Below are 20,741 nucleotides of genomic sequence, written 5' to 3'. Positions count from 1 at the left end.
ACTCCTAATGCAGTGTATTCAAAAAATAAAATACCACATTTTTATTTTTATAAGGTTTACACTTAAGAAAAGAAAAAAAAGATCATAAAACTGAATGTTTGCTGGCAAGGGGAGGAAAACGGTGCGCCTATAAGTTTTTATGTGCGTTTGTCCACGTCGTCGTGCGACAGGTGGCTGCTATAGTATCGTTCGGGTCATTTAAGGCAAATGATTCATGGCGGAAATGTGGAGGCTTTAAAGCGGAGACAACTGCACATGGCATTCAGCCTTGACCGTCAGTGAGCAAAGGAGATATGCAGGAGGAAGGAGCGCTGCTATTGCCACTGCTACTGCTTTATATGGCACACAACCACATGAAGATGGAGAGCGGAGCCATAAATACGGTGAAACTTACTGGGACCACATTTGTACGTGAAACCATACAAGATCAGTACTGCCATTAAAATAATATGAGAGCACTCTGGGTGTCACTGAAATTACATTAAAACATTATGGCTTGTTTATTCTTTTTCTTAGGTAGACAGTTTATTAGTTTATTATAAAACCTGCAGCGCCCTCTGCTGCCTAGGAGGTGAAACGCAGCTACAATGAAACCACTAATCTGTCACAAACTCGCTCCTTTTTCCCTTTAGAAGGACAGAACTCGAACGGACAGAACCCCTTAACTTCCTGATCGGCGATAACATTGTTGCTCACGGCAGCACTTGTTAACTTTATACCGTAGATACCGTACAGACATTTGATCGATTATTTAGAAAAATAAGTGACATAAAGACATATCGATTGAGTCGGGGAGGGTAAACAATCATAGCTGGCTTGCTTGATAATGCTAGGATGAGAAGGAAAATGCGTTCTAACACTTTGTGGGTCGGAAATGATGCGATTCCGAGTCCTGAGTCAAGTGCAGTATCGTCTTTCAGGCCAGAAAATATGAATGGAAGATTGAGCCGGAGAAATTCACCTCAGACAGAGAGACTGACTATAGAGCTTTCCACGTTAGTTTAGAAAGAATTACGGTCGTACGTAAAGAATAAAATACACTGTATGGTGCTATTATTGGAAAACAGTTAACAACTGTTAAAAGCTGGGAAGATTAAAGAATAATCAATAAGTTATTTATTTATTTTATCAGATAAGATCTTCTACGAGTACATTATAGCAGACCTATACATTATAGCAGATATAAATTTAAACATAATTCCCTCAAATACACTTTAATTAAAATGATTTTTTATTTTTTTGTAATGTTGCTGTGAAACCTGAATCTTTGAGCTCCTCTGTCCTAAAGACAATGTGATCTCCTTCTGGAATCTAAACAGAACGAATGAAACCCTATGAGCTAAATCGTGAATTGAACAATTTGTACCATCACAAGAGATCTCATGAAATCATTCTCCGCCACCAAAAACACTTTTTCAAGCACGTTTGAAGCAAATGCCGGACTCACATCTACGAAGATTTCTCTCTTTCTCTTTCACACAGGTATTTAAAAGGAACCAGTTCAACCCCAAGAAACCAAACAAGCACAGCTGTCCTATTATGCACCACACACACACACACACACACACAGATCCACTCGTTTCACACTCGGCACAAACCTGTTATCAGTCGACACACATTTGTTGATGGCACGCTGGAACACACAACTGAAAACACGGTGTAGCAGGGATCTGCCCCCTGTTAAAGGAATACACCGTCCTAATCTCCGTCTCGGGCATCTGCAGGACGTGTGTGAGCGTCACGGATGACGGTGATGATGCGCTTCTCTGTACTGAGAAGAGGACGGGGTCATATGTCCCAAACTTTTTTTTTTACGCAGGATGTGCTTTCTGAAGCATGAGGTGTTGAGTTTATTTCATGATCATAAGGTTAATTGTGTGTGGTGATGCTGCACGGGCCGTCAGGAACATGAAAATACCTGGGATTGTTTTTTTCATTGCAGTAGTTGATAAAACTCTTGGTAATACTTTGAAATGAAAGTTTTACGAATTCGACTCATTTTAATATTAAAAAGGCATCCATTATACTGTAAGTGATCGCACACATACGAGTTAATATTATTATTTTTTTCATCGCAGGGAAACATATTAACGCTTCTGCCTGCACTAATCACACACACACACGTTACAGATGCAGTGGATAGACGTCTGGTTTTTAAGAGTCCACCTTTAAGCTTGTGTTGTTCAACGATTTAGCTTAGGGTCTGAGATTGATCCCTATGTGTGCATGTGTGTGTGTGTCTGAGTGTGTGAAGCACGCATCTGCTGTTCTCCCTGGCAGTTCCTCATACACCATGTGCTCAGTGATAGAATTCCAACGAATCAGATGACACGATATGACGGAACCAGGATCTCATTCACACCACCAGTCTGATATGGCTGCATCTGGGCACACACACACACACACACACACACACACAACTGACCTGCGTCCATCCTAGCATTAATAACCTTCTTTTCAGAAAGACATAAAAAGCGGCATATCGAACAATAGCGCGTCCTGATGTTCACATCTGCGTGGACCCAATGAGCAATATATTTTTCATGATGTTAATAAATAAATCCTGGAAAAACAATGTTCTTTTTTTTGATGATAAGAAACTAACGAAGTTTAAGAAACAATTCTGGTTAAAAAAATTGTTTAAACAGAATTGTATCGAATGGATCCAAGTAACGGTGATGGTGAAGCTTGGGTGGAAGAGAGATTGAGAGAGAGAGAGAGAGAGATGAGTCCATCGCCATGGCAGCAATTCAAGCAGCTCGGGCTATTTACATGAGCGACATTAAAAATAAATAAATAAATACACACATGCGAACAAAGAGCGACAGGTTTTTTTTAAAGATAACCGGCATAGAAGCTGCTAAATTCCATACAGAAAGACGAGCAAAGAGTTTGAAATGAACTTGATGGGAATTAATGTAAAACTGTAACGCCATGAGTCTCATTAAAATCACACCTTTTTTTTTCCAAATAATAATAATAAAGAAAAAACAATATTTCTTTTGTTCTTTCGTTAATGCTGTATTGTCATGACGAAATAAAATAAAGCTTGCTTTCATTTTTTTTTTAAGTAAAACAGCAGTCAGAGGATCGATCTGTCACCTTGAGCATGAGCCTCGTCTGGAACAATAACTCTGTGCTGTGTCTACAGTAGGTGCTAAATGACGTGATTTTTTCCCCCATCTTTTACCTAAAAGCCAGAAGTAAACTTTTGTTGCTGCGGGTAATTTATATTAAAACCTAAATAAAATACACATTCTGTACATATGGCCAAAATTTAGCACTAGATATTAAACCGCTATTGACACGATTATACTTCAACAATTTTTTTGGTCTGTGAATATACTCGCTTTCATCCTTCGTGTCGGTCAACAGACTACGCTGTGTGTGGTAGAAGATTGCAGTTATTATTCATAATAAATGTAACAATTTATCAATCACTGGATTTTTATTTTTATTTTTTTATCATATAATTTTTATAGACATACAGACATTTTACAATAGCATGAAACCACTCAAGGCCACTGATTTCATCACAGAAGATAAGAAGGATCATATTCGCAACATGTTTTTTTTCTCTTTCTGGATGTTAGGGTTATTCGTTTGCTAAACTGAATGTTTATCTTGTTCTGTATGTGCTGTATTTGTGTGTTCTCTTTTTATGTATGTGTGTAACAGAGACATTTTCTTAATCCATATAAAATCAAGCATTCTCCACTGACGTTTGGAAAGCCGTTAGAGATCGTGCTGTGTTATCATCATTGAGTGATGAAGAACTCGGCTTAAAGTACGGGTGTACGCGTACTATACGGTGTTGTGACGGTTTCTGAAAGCGAGACGTTTCACTCTCTGTAGCTGGGCTATGCCGTCCACGTGGTCGGGAGCTGAGTCGGTTTTGAAACCGGTGCGAACGGGCACTGCCGTGGTGTTGGTGGGACAGCGAAGAGAGCAAGCGACTGACGGACTCTGGGTGCGCACCACACACCACGTGCCATCTGGCAACCCGCTGTCAGAGTAAACGGCACAGTCAGATGGAGTTGAGCAGCTTGGACCGGATCCACCGAACACAGCGGCACAGTGTGGCTCATGTCTCTTCCTCTCTCTCTCTCTTTTTCTCGTTCTGTAAAACAGCTTTCTCTCTCTCTCTCTCTCTCTCTACCAAGCGGACTGTTTCTTAACACAGCTTATCAACTGCCGCTGCCCCTGTCGATCTCTCTCTCTCTCCAAATCTGACTTCCATATAATAGTGTCTCTGCTGTCTCCTTCTCTCTCTTTTTTTTATCAATCTCTTTATACTATCAGCATCTCTTTCTCTCCCTATCTCTCTTCCTTTCGCATTCTCTTTTTCTCTTTCGTTTTCTCTCTCTCTCTCCTCTCCCAGTCGAGGATTTAAAGTAAAACTGATCTGTAAAACCATCAAAAACTAAAATCTTCTTAACAAAACACAACCCCCACCCCACACACATACCATTTTTCCTAGTTCATGAAAAAAAAAAAAGTGTGAGGGACAAAGCTTAAGTCAGTCAGCGGCGTGATGATTTTATAGCAAAGAGTCGAAATTTTAAAATAGTCCAGATTGAGAGAGAGCGGCTCGCCAGGCTGCTGCTGTGAAAGAAGGAAGAGGAGGAACTACCGATAATAAACAGCAAAGGCACTGTCACATTAGTCTTCTCTTGTAATCAAATTATACTTGACATTTAAGATAGAAACAATGTTGTATTTAAGAGGATAAAAAGTGTTTTTAGCGTTTATCTAATATAGCGCTATAGGTTGCTTGTTTAAACAGTTAACTAGCCAGGTGTGGTGAATTTGCCCAAATTTGGCTACGCTTTTTTTTTTTCTGGCAGAAAACAAACCAGTTTTTTTTTATGGCACCAGATATATATTGATGAATAAAAATAAACTGCAATCAGATATCTGAGCACCCAAAGAATCCAAGAGGCCACGTGTCTGAACGGACGAGACGCCCGGTTAATGACGAGCTTAACGATTCTGTCACCCGCTCTGGTTTAAACTCCAATTTCAGATTTCGGTTCTCTGCGTTACGCTGCTGCGGTTAAATCAAACCAGAGCGCAAATGAAATTACTAAAGCATAGCAATTGACTAAATAGATGGATTCAATTCAGCTGAGTATACAAGGCTAATAGAATCCAAATCAATAAATAAAAACATAACCAAAAATAATAATAAATCGGATACACAGCCTAAGAGAACGAAACAGAATGACTTCTCAAGGCTACAAGGTGAACGATTAAACCGTACTTTTTTTCATTTATAGGCTCATTCAAAAAGAAACAAACGAAACAATCACTAATCCTGATTTAGGATTGGGTTGAAAATACATTTTGAGATGAACCCTATGATATAATAAACTATATCTATATAATAAAATGCTTTACACCATAATAAACATCTCTGCTTAAATGCAAAAAATCTCCCGCTAACCTTTTTAAGTACACACCTAGCAACAGTTTTTTGTAAATGATTAACGCAGCAACAATTGAATAACCGCAGGATTATTTCCCTGTTTCAGTAAAAGAAGCACAATGAATTCTTAAAAAATTAATTTGAAGGTTTGTTTTAATTGCATTTATTTGTCATTGTAAAGCAACATAGGGCAATTACTCTCTTTGAGTGTAACCTTGAAAATAAAAAACAACTAATATACTGCCAGTGTAAACAAGTCCTGAGCTGAACGAGCAACCTTCTGACTCGGAGAAAATGAACTTTTTGAAATAATCTTAAGAGTTTCTGAGGAGATCCAAACACAGCAGGTGGTGAACTAATGCGACGGTTAGATAAGTGCTAAATGCTAAATCAGTGATCGCTGCCGCCTGCCTGGTATTTTTTATGAATCACTAAAATCTGTCTGTAATTAAAATAAATAAAAGGCTGTAACAGAAACGATAAAATCGATCAATGACTAAAGGTTTAGACGACAATTGTTTTTTGTATATATATATTTTAAAAATGTTAGATATCTGTATTATTATATTTTTATAATTATATTTGAGAAATTCCTTTTTTTGATAACCTATTTATAAAAACTTTTATATTACAGAAAGAATTATATATATATATATATATACAATATTGACCTTTTAAAAAATGTAAACACTTTCAAAGACAACATCGTGGATTTCCCATGAATTTAATGATATTCTACTAATTATTATTAACATTGAGAATAAAATTTAATGCTTACTATTTTTAGATAAAACATCTGCTCCAGCTTTATATAGCGCTAAATACAAGAATTTAATAAATCCTGAATAGATGATACAGATTTATAAGCTTTAAAGATGCCGTTACGTTTGCACCGATTTTTTACTAAATTTAACATCATAAGCAAAAATATATACAATAAAATAAATCTTTATTAATATTTTATTATTCCCAGGAGATTAATAGAGATTTACCTTATCTCATCGCTTATTTAACATCAGCGTGTCCACACAGGACTGAGTAATATCATTTAATCTAACTTAATTTTCAGAAACCTTTAGATTTGGGGTTGGAATGCTCTGTGTTTATCTTTGATAAAGAATTAATTAATATAATACTTTGTTTTGATGTGTTTTCTGTGAGGAAACACAAAGCAACGCGGAGACAAACTGATGATTTTAATTTATCCACATTTCCTTACATCTATCAAACATACACACAATATATATATTTGATTATGTAAAGCTACTTTGCGACACTGAGTATTATTAAAATCGCTACGTAAGTAAAACTAAATTTGTGTTTAATAATCAGCTCAGCTAATAAGCTAATAGTCTGTGGAAATAAACGTTACGCACGCGGCGTATTCTTTTTCCTTAGCTGACGTAAGCGACATACAAATGACGGTTAAATACGTTAAGAACGCCGTCGCCTACACAACATGGATTCTCTGCTGGGTTTTTTCCCCCTTCCTATGCGTCGCCTCCCTCCGCTCTCCACACGGCTATAGGCCTGCTCTCTCTCTCTCTCTCTCTCTTTATATGATAAACCGTTCCTGACAGTTTACTCTAGCCTACACTGCAATTAAGGACGTATATTGCAAACAACGTTTGTTTGTTTTTCTCTCTCTCTCTCGAGGTGTAATCTAACTCCATGAATTTACCTTCCTTCCTTCATAATGCTAGCTTTTCCGAGAACTGATTTGGCTCTGCTTCAGGAAGTTCTCGGCTTGGGCCTTAATGATTTTCGTCTGACTACACCAGAAAATGGCAACCCTTTCCCTGTCTGTCTTTCAGCAGTCAGTCATATTTGCGTCCCCGTCTCCAATTACGACACACTAATACGAGAAAAAGAAACGGCGCAGTAAAAAAAATATGTAGGCCTTAAGGTACGGCCACACAGACACTCGCTTTTTAAAACCCTTGGAATACTAGCATACTAAACAGTACGCAGCCTATAGCAACTCCGCTAGCCACAGGTACTATTTTCTGACACGCTGTTTAGTAGGCTAGTGCGCTGGGCGGTTTTGGACGTCGCCATGGCAATCCCAACGTTCTGTTTTCCTACGGCTTTTTCCATAGGCCGGGCGGGCGCGCGAGGAATGTAAAGGTTGTCACGTGGTACAGTTCAGGCCGCTGCGTGTGTGTGTGTGTGTGTGTGTGTGTGTCTTAGTTTTGTTTTGTCTTTAATACGCAGGAAGGTCAAAATTAGGATTGCGCTTTTTAAGAATTTTTGCACACAGTTCTGACCGCGAAGACGTGTCAATTATTTTGATACAACGTTTCAAACGTTCAAACAAAAAAAAGGCCTGGAGCTGAGCGAGGCGGCTTTGTTCTTCAGTCTCAACCATGTATAAGGAAAAATCAAGAATACTACTTAAAAAAAAAAACCCCGAATTATTATTATTTTTCCCTAAAAGCATCAATGACTGACTGGCTTCCATCTAACCCCACCTCACCCAAGCAAGCCAGTTATATGTGTAGATTGTAGTGAAAGATGGCTACTTCCACAGGAAGTGTTACTAAGTACTAGTGTTAGTGTGATTTCCAAACCATAAACAATGTAACCCAGGTTACGAACCCAGGTTATACAGCTGCATAAGCTAGTCGGTTATGTATAAAGGTAACCAATTTTGCCAAGCCCAGATTTTTTTTGTTTTGCTTTTTTTTAAACCACATGCATGAAAAAGCAACATCGTAAACAACATTTTTCCCCGTTACATAATGGGAGCATTTTGGACAAACAAGAACGAGCAGGCCTACTCGTGCACACACAATAAAAAATAAACGAGCACATAATTATAACGTGATTGGGAAATCTTTATATCTGCATGAATATGCATTTACCTTAATTTTTTGGGAACGGAATAATCAACCTCGATCACCTTTCCGTGCAACTCCGCTTTCCCTGGGAGAGAGAAAAATAAAACAGACTTGCTATAATAAAGCAATTCAATAAAAAATACACAGACGGAGTTTGGTTTATGCACTGTAGTTTAACTGGACATTAACTAGCCTGTAAATACCTGCATATCTATCTATCTATATAGAACTATATAACTGTGGGTATTGGATCATTTCTGGTGTTTATATGGTTGGGCAACATTAAGAGGTAATAATGATTGAAATCCTATAACTAGTGTTGTTTGGAGGAAATGAGACGCCAGGATAAAGCTATTAAAAAAAAAGAAATAAAAAAAATCACAAAAGAGAAAGAGAGAGAAAGAGTGGGCCACGCTTTGCTTCTCCTGGGCGTCAATTCACTGGTTCAGAAGAAAGCATGAAGTACATCCAAGTTAGCTTATTAGCTTTTAAATAGCTTTACATTGTGATCAGGATATCTTTTTTTTTGTTTTTTAACAATGAGCTTATGTGTGTGTGTGTTTTTTTTAAACATAAGTGCATTAGTGCACAGGGTTGACTGAGATGGGCCTACAGCAGGCAGCACGCCGCTCAGTCTGACACTCGCCCTCGCCGCTGCGCCCCTCATAAAAACCCTCTCTCTCTCACCGTCCGCTTCTCGCCTCTTTCCGGCACTTGGGGAGCACCGAGGGCCAGGCCACCTCGTAGAAACCTAGCTGGGCGTTAGGGCTACGGGTCCATACCGGGGCTGGGGGGTTTCCCCCTGCCAGCTCGCTGTAGAAAATTCGCGACAAAAAATGACCGAAAAAATAGCGATGCCATGCATGCACGCGGCGCGCGAGCACTTCAGGGGAAGACTCGGACTAGCCCAAGAGGAGCGCGTGAAGGAAGGAACAAAAACAACTAAGACACCAACAAAACAAAAACAACAACAACTGTAAACAGGGCACGAGAGTCCTGTCATGCAGTCAAGCCTGGGTGTCAATCCTGAGACAATTGAAGTGTGTACATCAGGTCAGATTTTCTGACCAGATATGTATGCGCGCGCAGGACCAATGCATGTGTGTGTAGTCTCTCTCTCTCTCTCTCTCTGTATCTTTATATATATATATATATATATACACATATATACAGACGCATATATGTATATATATATATATATATATATATATATATATATATATATATATATGTGTGTGTGTGTGTGTGTGTGTGTGTGTGTATGTTTATCCTATATGATTTCTTCATGAGGTTACATTAAATTATTTAATTTAATAATAATAATAAGGACAAGGTATTCATTCACGTGCCACCTTTATTAAATAATAAACAGCCTAAAACAAGCAAGCAAGCAAACAAACAATTAACGGCATACCTGACAGCGTTTCAATGGCTTTAATGGCCCACTTCTGGTCAGGGAAATCAACGAAAGCGTAACCGGACTTGAGTAAGACCGTGCGGTCGGTGACGGGAAGCTCGCGCTCGCAGAACAGCCGCTTCAGGTCGTCCACTGTGACCGAGGGACTCAGGTTCCCCACGTACAGTTTATTCATGATCCAAACTCGGAGCGGAAATGAACAAGCAGCGGCGGCAACAAGAACACCAACACCACCACCACCAACAACAACACCAATAACAACAATAACAACAACAACGGCAAGAAGAGAAAAGGAAAGGAAGAAAGAAAGGAAAACACTCACGCACGCGCGCACTCACTCTCTCGCTCGCTCGCTCACTCACTCACTCAGCTGCAAACGCACGCACGCACGCACGCACACACGCGCGCGCACTGTGTAGAAGAAATCCAGAGAATGAAATGAGAATGATCAGGATCAATGGAGAGAGTCGGTAGGACTCCCGGCATCTACTCCTCTCCCTGACCAGCAAAATCACTTGACTAAAAGGTTTTTTTTTTTTTTTTTTTAAGAAAATGTCCCAACGTCACACCGGATAAGCACCGCCTATTGGATAAAAAGCTCGCGCGCTGAGAATCAGATGCCTTTCTCTCTGTTACACTCATTCAATCATGACCCGAGCATAAAACCAGAGCAGGAAGAAGATCGGTGCTGTGTGCTCATGGACACACCTCCGCCACACCTGGATCACACCTGGATACTGTAGCAAAGGTTTAAAAAAAAAAGAAAAAAAACAAACAAACACTACACACTGCATAGACATACACAACTGAAATAACAATAGTTTCTCTAGGTGGGGCTTGGGATGGCACTAAAAACAACAGCAGTACCACACACCCATACCATCATCATGCCCTTCAGGGAGAGAAACAAAAAAAAGAACAAGAAAAGAAAAAAAACTCACACAATCCTTGCACATTCACTTTGGAAGTAAATCAAATTTTTAAATACTCACGCCAGCTTTGCTTTCAGGGTGGGCTGTGATTTATTTTACTTATTTTTTGAAAAGTGCATCAAGTAGTTTTATGCGTAATGCTTTCTAGGTAGTATGAAGAAGAAAGCACTGTTCAGTCCACTGCATATGATGTATGCGGATCTGCCTATTTACCTAAACTAATCCCAGTCCCTAGTACATGCAGGGTGCTTAAGTAAGATGAGTCCGGCCTACAGTGTGCAGAAAGCGTAGGAAGAAGAACATGGCATGGACTAGTCGACACACCTTGGTTACAGGAGAAGCCAATAATAAAAAATAAAAAAAACATCCAAAATATTTACATGCATCTATGTTAGACTCACTAGGTTACACTAGATCTTTTTTCTCATAAATGAAAGTATGTTGTGTTTTACACTTCGACACATTTAATACAGCTGTCAGTATGGAATGTAGCTATTGTTCATTACTGGTCTTTCTAGTTTAATCTGGAGAGAACTAACAATACTTACAATACAAACAATATGCAAAGAAATATTTAGCGACATTTTTAGGGCCGTGTCAGTTATTCTCAGTGCAAGCCACAACCATGTATTAATACGGTGTTACATCCCAATCTACCATTTTTTTTTTATACACAGCTGATTGGTTTTAGAAAGTAATGGTTTACATAGTTTTCACAACTACCATAAGCCCTATTCAAATGTTATTATACTGTAAATTCATTTACAGGGAACCAATAAAAAGACCATGTATACAATATTTCCTTTATTAGAAGAAATAAATACACAAACCATAAATAACTGGAAAATCCTTTTCTCAAAAAAATTTCTATACACCAAGACATCACAAATGATACACAATCCGGTTATATTAAAACATCCATTGGCCGCTCTGTCTCATTAGCGCTTTCTGTACAAGGCTACTGTCTCTCCAGTCATTGCTATGCAGGTGTGAACATGTTAAATCATTTCATTTGTCACTGTGGTAAAAACAACGGACGCCCCATTAGTGACTTGTATGAAAGAGAAGCGTGCAGTGATTGTTTTTTGTGGTGCAAGAGTGTACCTGGTGCCGTTACTTAAAGACTTTAAGCGCAGAATGGGGGTAGTACTCTGCCACGAAGAAGTGTGTATGAACGGAAAGAAGTTAGCCATCAAGGAGCCACCACTTCCACGGCTGATAAGCATTCACTCACATCTACCCACATTGTCGAAACTTTTTGTTTTGAGGTGTTAAAAGCATCCTCCCTATAGTCCTGATCTCGCACCATCGGACTTTCAGCTGTTTGGTCTCTTGAAAACCGCTCTACGAGAATGACATTTCACTTCTGATGAAATGAAGACAGTGCAATAACAGGCCTTGCAGGTCAGCCTAAAACATTAACAGATTGACCAAATGGATTGAAAAGCAGGGAGATTGTTAAATTATTTTTTAAAGGTGAATAATTTGATCCATTCAGACATAATTCAGTCAGAGTACAGATAATTTTTGACTCCCCTTGTGTGTGTAGTTTTACCCCTCATCACTTATTGTGGCATTACGAAGACCTAGTGGTAAAATAATTTGCTCAGCCCTAATCATTGTCTAAACTCACTTATCTTCTATACCGCTAAACTACTGATTTATATTAGATCTCATTGTGTCACTGTGGAGGCTCTGAAACTACAGTTAAGGCAAGTGGACAAGACCGTTGTAAAATACTGTTTATTTCTTGAATAGTGACAACATTGGATTCCCCAGCTGTTCCAGTTTAAGGATTTTGACTGGGACACGCTGGTATATTGCAACATAACACACTCACACAAGCTAAACATCAAATGAGGCCTGTGGCCAATCTAACAAGAAGATGCACAGCTCATCATAAACAATGACTATTAAATGAAACATGCATGGCATTTAAAAAAAAAAAAAAAAAAAAAAAAAAAAAACACCAAACACACCAAAAACATAAAACTTTGATTTCCCCATTATTCTTCAATCACAAGCACAGAATCCTCTCCATCGATGAGACACTCCAGCTTCCTCAGTAGCGCCCTATTTAAAAAAAAAAAAAAAAATGTTAACATTAGATGAAAAAAAAAAAAAAAATTATATATATATATATATATATATATATATATATATATATATATATATATATATATATATATATATATATATATACACACACACACACATATATATATATATCCCTGGACAAGCGCCAGCAGTTTGTGAGGAATATGCACACATCTACAGGATCAAACATTTTCAAGACTAGACGACTCACCGCTGGCTATTTGCTTTAGAATATTCAGTGCATTCTTTTCAATGCTCGCTTCTGCCAAATTATGGCTTCATACAAATTGTGTCGTATCAATATAAATACATTTCTTCACACACATAGGTACATACGTGGAGAGTAGGATCGTGAGCGGGACCGGGATCTGTATCCTCCACGACTGTAGTAGGGTGAAGGAGACCTGCGCCTAAAAGAATATGATTTGGGGTTTATGGTCAGCATAGTATTAGACCTACACCATGTTATATAATCAAAATATGCATCACAAATCAAACAATAAGACATTTAATTTAATCTGTTCAAGAGCACACTTTATTTGATAAATGAATGCACTATTTTTAAAAGCATGTGACCGCTGATCAAATACTTTTTCAATAAGATATATTAAGATACAGTATGATTCTTAATCTACCAAGATCAGGAACGCAGAAGATTTTTCAATACTAGACAAAAGTCAACAGCCTACAGTTACACTCACTGACCTGTAGGATTTGTAGTATTCCCGGTCATCGTAGCGGTCATACCCTCGATCATAGCCACGGTCATAGCCGCGATCATAATAGTCTCTGGAACGGCTGGAGGATGTACTGGGTCTTCTTTCACCTCCTCCTCCTCCACCACCTCCTCCTCCACCACCACCACTGTTCGCACATGAAGAAAGCAAAAATTTATTCACTTAAGAATAAAGCTAGATCTACATATAAAAATATTAATTTTTAATTTACATAAAACTAAATGCATTTTAAAATAGAAAAACAATAAACACATTCTCCTATACAATCGCTTTGCCGCAGCTGGAATTAGTTTTGCCAGACAAGAATTTTGAAAAAATGTACAATGTCAGCATATCTGCAAATCTATATGATTTGGACAACAGTGACATGTGCCTGATGTGAGAGTGAAGAAAGAAACCAGACCGGGTTTTAATATGAGCTGCTTTAAGCGAGCCCTAAGCAACAGGAGAGAACGAATCCCTTTGTCGTTTTATTCAACGACTAGACTTGAAGAGGTGGCTGCAGTAGACTGCGTATATGCAAGAAAACGCACATTTTCTTACTCCGAAGTGGACAGAAAACCAAGTACATACTGAATAGTATTACATCTCAGACTGCATTTATTCCATCAGAAACTCTGGCCACTAGTGCTTAGTCAGTTAAGATACTCCACAGGTAAAAAAAAAAAAAAAAAAAAAAAAAGCCACGAGTGAATTAGTCTTGAAGAGCAACCATTACACGTGCATGCACTAGTCTCGAATAACTGCGAGGACAAAGTGAGGCGCAAAAGTCTTCCTCAATAAAAAGCGGGCACCCGCCTCAAAACTCGCCCTCATTAAAAGCTGCTCGACATGCATGCCTTGTCAAGTTGAGTTTTGAAACTTTGCACGGGGGACAGTGTCTGGTGTGTACACTTCTTAGATTGGTCTCCACCACAAACATCAACAGAAATAAAATTCAGCTTTATTATACCAGTATCTCAGACTTAATTCTTGCCATCATAGACGGTCAACATGACTGAATCCTAGATTATTTTATTACTTTTCTAATAACTTTTTTTGAAATCATGATGGCATTGGTATAAAATAAAAAGGGGGGGGGGGATTAATACCATTACCTGATTAACTTTATTCAACTGCACTCTAGTTTTAAAGTGCTACGTTACTATTTAAAAGCACTCCATATAGCAGAACAGTAACAATAGCCACATGCTGAGGTGTCCATGCTCCCCCACTGCTGTTCGCCCCAGACAATAAAGCACTCATCAAAACTGTTCCATTAAAAATAGAGTCGATGTCACTACTGCTGCAGAAATTGCCTCTCATGACACAGTTAAACAGAATATCCTGTCCTAGATCAGTGTGAAGCGTGTGGATGAGACACTCACTAGGTGGGCCGGCCCATGTAAATGCCAGGTGTAGGGGTGTGTGGTCTCTTTGTAATGGAAAAGTCCACTCTTATACGCCGACCATCCAACTCCATGCCATTAGCCTGCTCCTTAGCCTGAAAACATTTCAGATGGACATGGTGAAAAATAACACTAGCTTATAGAACAGTTATAAAAATATACGAGAGCAAAAGCTGCCCCTCAAAAACGCAGTCTACAGAAACAAACCTCTTTGGAATCCTCCCTGTTCTCAAAGTAGACAAAGGCAAAGCCACGTGAGCGGCGAGACTGCTGGTCGTAGACTATGGTGACGCTGGCAAGAGGGCCGTATTTAGAGAACACTTCTCTCAGGTCTCGCTCGGTGGTGTACAGGCTCAGGCCGAACACACCCAGGCAACAGTTGGGTTCAGGGTTTGCCTACGAGATGAAGACAAGGAATCCCTCCAATGTTATGGCCACACCAACAGCATTTAATTCAAGATAAACAGCATACTTTTATGCAGGTCTGGAAACAGATTCTAACATTTTTACGCTTCTGGCCAGGACAAGGTTTTAATCTTTAAATCACTTATTTGTTAAAAGTAGCAGGGCTATCCATTAATCCACCCAAATCTTAGATGCTTAAATCTGTAGTTTTAGAGTACATAAATAAATATTACTTTTATGGAGCCAGAGTGAGAGAGCTGAGGACGTGTGGTATGATCTGTGTCTCGTGCAAACGCAGAGCTCAATGAGCTTTGTACCCGGTTGCCGACGTGCCGCCTGCGATTGGACATAGGCGAGTGGCTGCGGCTGCGACGGTACTCGCGGCTGTATGACCGACTGCGTGAGTGGCGCCTTCGAGAACGGGAACGGGAGTGATGGCGACGAGAGCTCCGATGAGAACGAGACCTGTTTGTGAAAGGGAGGTGAAGAAAAGGATGGGGAAAAAAAAAAGTTTGCAGTTTAGATTAAATGTAAATTGTATAAATCTAATGAATCTCAACTGTGTATCCTTTACATCTTGCATACATTTCTCATTAGGTGTAAAGAAGAATCCTCACCTAGACCTCGACTTTGACCTGGACCTGGACCGGGACTTGGACCTGGAGCGAGAGCGGTGGGAGCCATCCTTAGATCTTCCTGGAGAGTTGCTGTTCGACTTCACAGAGCCTCTGGGACTCACACTCCGAGAGCGGGACTCCTCCTGCATGAACCCAAACAAAATGAGCACAACAGAAACAGAGCCAGAACCTACCATGCATCAAGTCATGACCCCAGACCTCTTATTGGCTAATCATGTTGACAATCAGACTTGTTAAAGCTGGAGTCTGTTTTAAAACCATTGCATCATGAATGATTTTTTTCTCTTTAACAAAACACTGACTAACATTAGAATATCGTTTACAAAGGCGTTGTCTTTATGACAGAAAGAGTAGCATGCAAACTTTAATGAACGAGAGTTATTCAGACAAAAACAGACTAATGCACGTTACTTAGCCCTCTTTCATCTTATCCACTCGAACACTTCTCAGATTAACTTCATAACTTCAACAAATTCTGTTCTTCTTTCTTCTGTTTCTTATTCTGACTTCAGTACTTCATCTTGAACCATTCATTGCTTCCAATGTGACAACACTCTACATGAAGGGAACTTCTCAGAACTTCGGGCCAAACAGAATTAGCATGCACTCGTAAAATTCAGCCTCATTTAAACAACATTCGACTTCAGCCACCTTTTTCATTCTTCCCATCTTAACCTTAATAGGAAAAACAAGAAAAAGGTAAAGTCCATGTAGTAGGCATGTGGGTGAAAAATGTAACATTAGTTTAAATAAAATATGGAAAAAAAAAGTCCACTGAGAGACGTTGATATAGGCCAAACAATGTTTACGAATTAAATTTACTACATAAAAATAAATATGATCACAGATTAAACGAGTGACTTTTCTTAAACAAGGAAAGTTTCAATTTAGCCCAGCTTTGTATCGGCGGACCAAATTCACCACTGATTAAGGGGAAAATCCACCATAAACATTAAAACTTGTGTACATGTTAAAGAAACTGCATTTATTTTATCGATTAGCTGCTCATTTCCTACAATTTACAAATAATCCACTAAATAAAGATAACTTTTGTTTGAAATATACCATGGTTACTTTATTAGTTTTACCTGCTTAGACCAGTCTTGGGGGGCATTAACAATGTTCCCAAGAGACACAGTGCAATAGCGAAAAACACAAAATGTGTCCCAGAGTTGTTGAAAAACGTTTAAATACAACCTCACGTACTGTGGTTCAGGGTGGAGTTTTCCTTTAAACAGGGGATAAACTCAAAGTGTCCACCATTTTGGGCTGGCCAAAACAAAAATAAGCACCTTTAAGAATTGTCGTTAATGCATTTTAGTTTATTTATAAATGAAATAAATAAAATCACACTTTCCTCCTTTTCCTTGATGGAAAAGTTCAAATGACCTTAAATCTAAAGCCTTACATTTTCAAAACAACAAAAAAAAAAACCGAGCAAAAATACGATTTAAATACATTCAAATCATTTTTCAAAATCCGGATTAAATTTAACCACGCAAGCACGTGGTGTTCATAACTACAATTCATTTTTATGGCTTATAACTGACCTTCACACACGAATAATCAAATAAAGAACACTTAAATTATGTATAAACCTAACCTTTTATCAATAACATTTCGTGTTAAATCTGCGCCGCTGTACTGAATTGAAGCCGAAGCAAAACCGAATACCAAACAGCGACCGTCTCCCTATACAGGAACCCTACACAGAGCGCGAAATAATTTAGTCCACGCCTTATCTAGTGCACTACGTCACGGCTGACTTAGAAATTGGGACTTGAGTCAGCGACACCTACAGGCCTTCAGCGCGCTTCACGCCTCGCAATAAAGACTTAAGCTAAGCTAATAGGCTACACCGATAGGCCTCGACGCGGTAGTGGATATTAACAATTAGAAATAAGTTAAAAAGCACAGAAACAAGCAAACTTTATCTACAACAAACACCTATTTTATATATATATATATATATATATATATATATATATATGATTTTTTTTTTATCCTTGCTCACTGCGCGGCCATTCAGTGTAGCTAAATAGCGTGCTTGCTAAACCCTTTCACAACGAATTCCGTTCGTTAGCTAGCAACATCGCGCTTACAAATTGTGAAACATATTTAACGTTGTATTCCTTAATACGTTGTTTAAAATAAACAAAATATCCTTACGTACTTTTACCACAAACTCCTTCTCGTTGTCGCTCATGGCGGATCTGTGTGTCTGCGACCGAACTAACAAAAAGAAAATATAATAAACGCCTCGAGCTACAAACCGAACAACCTGCTAACCGTAAGATAAAGCTCCACCTCTTGCGCGCGCGCACAATATTGCGTCAGAGCTTTGTACAGGTTGAGCCAATCAGAGCAGGGGCGGGTTTATCCAAAGGGCGCGGAGGAGGAAGAAGAGGAGGAGAGACGTAATGGCGGATTTTGTGATTCACGGTGCCATCTACTGGTCAGGTGTAATTATACACAGTGTACAATGCACATTAGTTACCCTGTCCTGCAAACAATTAAAAAAAAAAAAATAACACCAAGATAACCTGAGTAAATACAAAATGCATTTTTAAATGGTGATTTAATTTATTAAGGTTAAAAAAAAAGCTGTCCAAACCTATCTGGCCCTATGTGAAGGAATTGCACTCCCCTTGCTAAACTGAGAGTTTTGGAAAGCTGAGTTACATTTCATAGCCACTTCCGGGCCTCATTACTGCCAGACATGTTGAATTAAAATTCACTTAAAAAGATCTTGTCTGGAACAAGCTAAAACATAAAAAAAAAAAAAACCCACACAAAATCTAAAGAAATAACAGATGCGAAAGTGATTGACATAAATCACTCTGAAAAGGATTTCAAAGCCATTTTGGAACTTTGGGCTTTGGGACTTCAGCGAACCACAGTGAGAGCCATTATCCACAAATAGAGAAAACTCAGAACAGTAGTGAACCTTCCCAGGAGAGGTCACCTACCAAAATTTCGTCAACATTTGGGCATTTGGCAGAGGCTCTTATCCAGAGCGACTTACATTTTTATCTCATTACACATCCGAGCAGTTGAGGGTTAATGGCTTTGCTCAAGGGCCCAATAGTGGCTTTCGTCAAGAGAATAACGACGACTCATCCAGGAGCTCATAAAACAATCCAGAACAACATCTAAAGAACTGCATGCTTTACTTGCTTCAGTTAAGGTTCATTTTTTTCTACATCTATAGGAGAGTTCCAAAGGCGAAATCACTGCTGACCAAAAAAGAATACAAAGATTCTGATGAGACAAAAAATAAACTTTTTGAAAAGTGTGCGTCCCATTACATCTGGTAGAAAAAAGAACACTGCATTTCATAAAAAGAACATCACACCAACAGTTAAACGTGGCCTGGGGCTATTTTGTAGCTTCAAAAACTGGAAGATTTGCCATAATTGAGGAAACCATGATTACCCTCTATTAGAAAATTCTGAAAGAGAATGCACGGCTATCAGTTTGTGACCTTAAGCTTGGGTTATCCAGTGTGACTAAATTTGAACAATTCTGGAAAGAAGAGTGGTCCAGAATTTTTGCACAGTGATGTGAAAGACTTATTGCCATTATCAGCAATGCTTGATTGCAGTTATTGCCACCAAGGGTTACACAATCAGTTATTAGGTTTAGGGGCAATTACTTTTTTCCCATAGGGCCAAGCAGGTTTAGACAGCTTTTTCCCTTAATAAATTAAATAGTCAAAAAAACTTCTTTTTTACTTGGGTTATCTTTGTGCGACAAATATGCAATACAATAAAATAAAATAAAATTAGAAAGCCTTCCTTTTCTGATCACTTTTCTCTTTTTATTTCATTCTTCTTTCCTTACTTCTTTTCTTCCCTTTCTCACGCCTTTATTTCACATTTGTCGATCCTTCCTTGCTTACCTTCTTTTGTCCTTGCCTTTCCTTGACCTCCTCCTTTTTGTTCTACTTTTATCTGTCTTCCTAGTTTTCATACAAATTTTTTCATGCTTACGCTTTCATTCTCCTAGCTCAACTTTCTTCAAAACTTTCTTCCTACCTCCTTCCTTTTATTTCTCACTCTTTCCTTCCCCTCTATTTTCTTATCTGCCATTTTTTCCTTGGTCACTTCCTGCCTTTAGTCCTTTTTGTTTCTCTTTTTTTCCTAACTGACTTTCATTTTCCTCCTGCTGTTTTGCATAACTTTTTTTTAACTTGTATTAACTTTTGACATTATTTTTTAAAACTTATATTAACTTATTTTTTACTTTTCAGTCTTTGTTTTCTTTTTAAAAATATTTCCCCCTTTTCCCCTTTATTTCTGTTATTCTTTCTTATTTCCTTTTGACCTCTCTTTCCTCATACAATTTTCTCTCATTCATAGCTTCCATTTTTCCTTCCTACAAATGTAACTGATTGTAGTACTTTACAATACAGAGCAGCATTAGGTTACTAAAAGATGTGGAAATTTGTAAGTGATAAAAAAGGATAAGAGCTCAGTATCTATGCTGTCATTTTAGTAAATAATCAGAAGTTAATGTAATTGACAAGGCAATAATAATAGATTTCACTTATAATTTTGCAATGAAACAATGCCTAATGCCAAATGCCTAAATGTAAAACGAAATGAGCACCAGGCGTCAGTATTTCCCATTTAAAAGATAGGCGCTGTATTCAGACCAATACTCACTCACTCATCTTCTATACCGCTTTTGTATTCAGGGTTGCGGGGACCTGGAGCCCATCCCAGGAGACTTAGGACACGAGGCGGGGTACACCCTGGACAAGGTGCAAATCCATCGCAGTTCAGACCAATTGTGCATATTTAAATACATATTTAATATAGTATAATAATGTTATAAAATTAATGAGTATTTACAGC

General features: G+C 38.5%; 2 protein-coding genes across 6 annotated transcripts in view; both read right to left on the bottom strand.

Moving 5' to 3' along the window:
- igf2bp2b (insulin-like growth factor 2 mRNA binding protein 2b) overlaps positions 1-10,180 on the bottom strand; it is a 56,322-nt gene extending 46,142 nt beyond the window's left edge. The window contains exons 1-2 of the mRNA XM_053476817.1: positions 9,683-10,180; positions 8,293-8,353 (exon numbers count right to left, since the gene is read on the bottom strand). Of these exons, the coding sequence (XP_053332792.1) occupies positions 8,293-8,353; positions 9,683-9,860 (239 nt within the window). The 5' untranslated portion in view covers positions 9,861-10,180. The remainder of the gene's footprint in view (positions 1-8,292; positions 8,354-9,682) is intronic.
- A 2,166-nt stretch (positions 10,181-12,346) lies between these two features.
- On the bottom strand, positions 12,347-18,194 carry LOC128506571 (transformer-2 protein homolog beta-like). 5 transcript variants are annotated; one of them, XM_053477091.1, is made up of 8 exons: positions 18,056-18,194; positions 15,862-16,557; positions 15,478-15,709; positions 15,047-15,235; positions 14,819-14,934; positions 13,420-13,578; positions 13,051-13,124; positions 12,347-12,690 (listed from the first exon to the last, which is right to left on the bottom strand). In XM_053477091.1, the coding sequence occupies exons 2-8, from the start codon at positions 16,056-16,058 to the stop codon at positions 12,680-12,682; spliced, it is 978 nt and encodes a 325-aa protein (XP_053333066.1). In that variant the 5' UTR covers positions 16,059-16,557; positions 18,056-18,194; the 3' UTR covers positions 12,347-12,679. The 5 variants fall into 5 exon arrangements, with proteins under 5 accessions (XP_053333066.1, XP_053333067.1, XP_053333069.1 ...); XM_053477092.1 differs by having other exon boundaries at positions 15,862-16,004; positions 18,056-18,190; XM_053477094.1 differs by lacking the exon at positions 18,056-18,194 and having other exon boundaries at positions 15,862-16,004; positions 16,294-17,841.
- Between the last annotated feature and the right edge of the window lie 2,547 nt (positions 18,195-20,741).

Source organism: Clarias gariepinus, chromosome 18, assembly GCF_024256425.1.
Source record: "Clarias gariepinus isolate MV-2021 ecotype Netherlands chromosome 18, CGAR_prim_01v2, whole genome shotgun sequence".
Taxonomy (NCBI): Eukaryota; Metazoa; Chordata; class Actinopteri; order Siluriformes; family Clariidae; genus Clarias; species Clarias gariepinus.
This window is presented reverse-complemented; position numbering and strand designations above follow the sequence as displayed.

What these genes read in the sequence shown, in the direction of transcription:
- LOC128506571 (XM_053477091.1), bottom strand. Translation starts at nt 16,058, where the DNA reads ATGGTAGGTTCTGGCTCTGTTTCTGTTGTGCTCATTTTGTTTGGGTTC. An exon ending in CTCACTCTGGCTCCATAAAA is followed by an intron (nt 15,236 to 15,477) that starts GTAATATTTATT and finishes TTCATCTCGTAG; the next exon opens with GCAAACCCTGAACCCAACTG. An exon ending in GAATACTACAAATCCTACAG is followed by an intron (nt 13,125 to 13,419) that starts GTCAGTGAGTGT and finishes ATATTCTTTTAG; the next exon opens with GCGCAGGTCTCCTTCACCCT.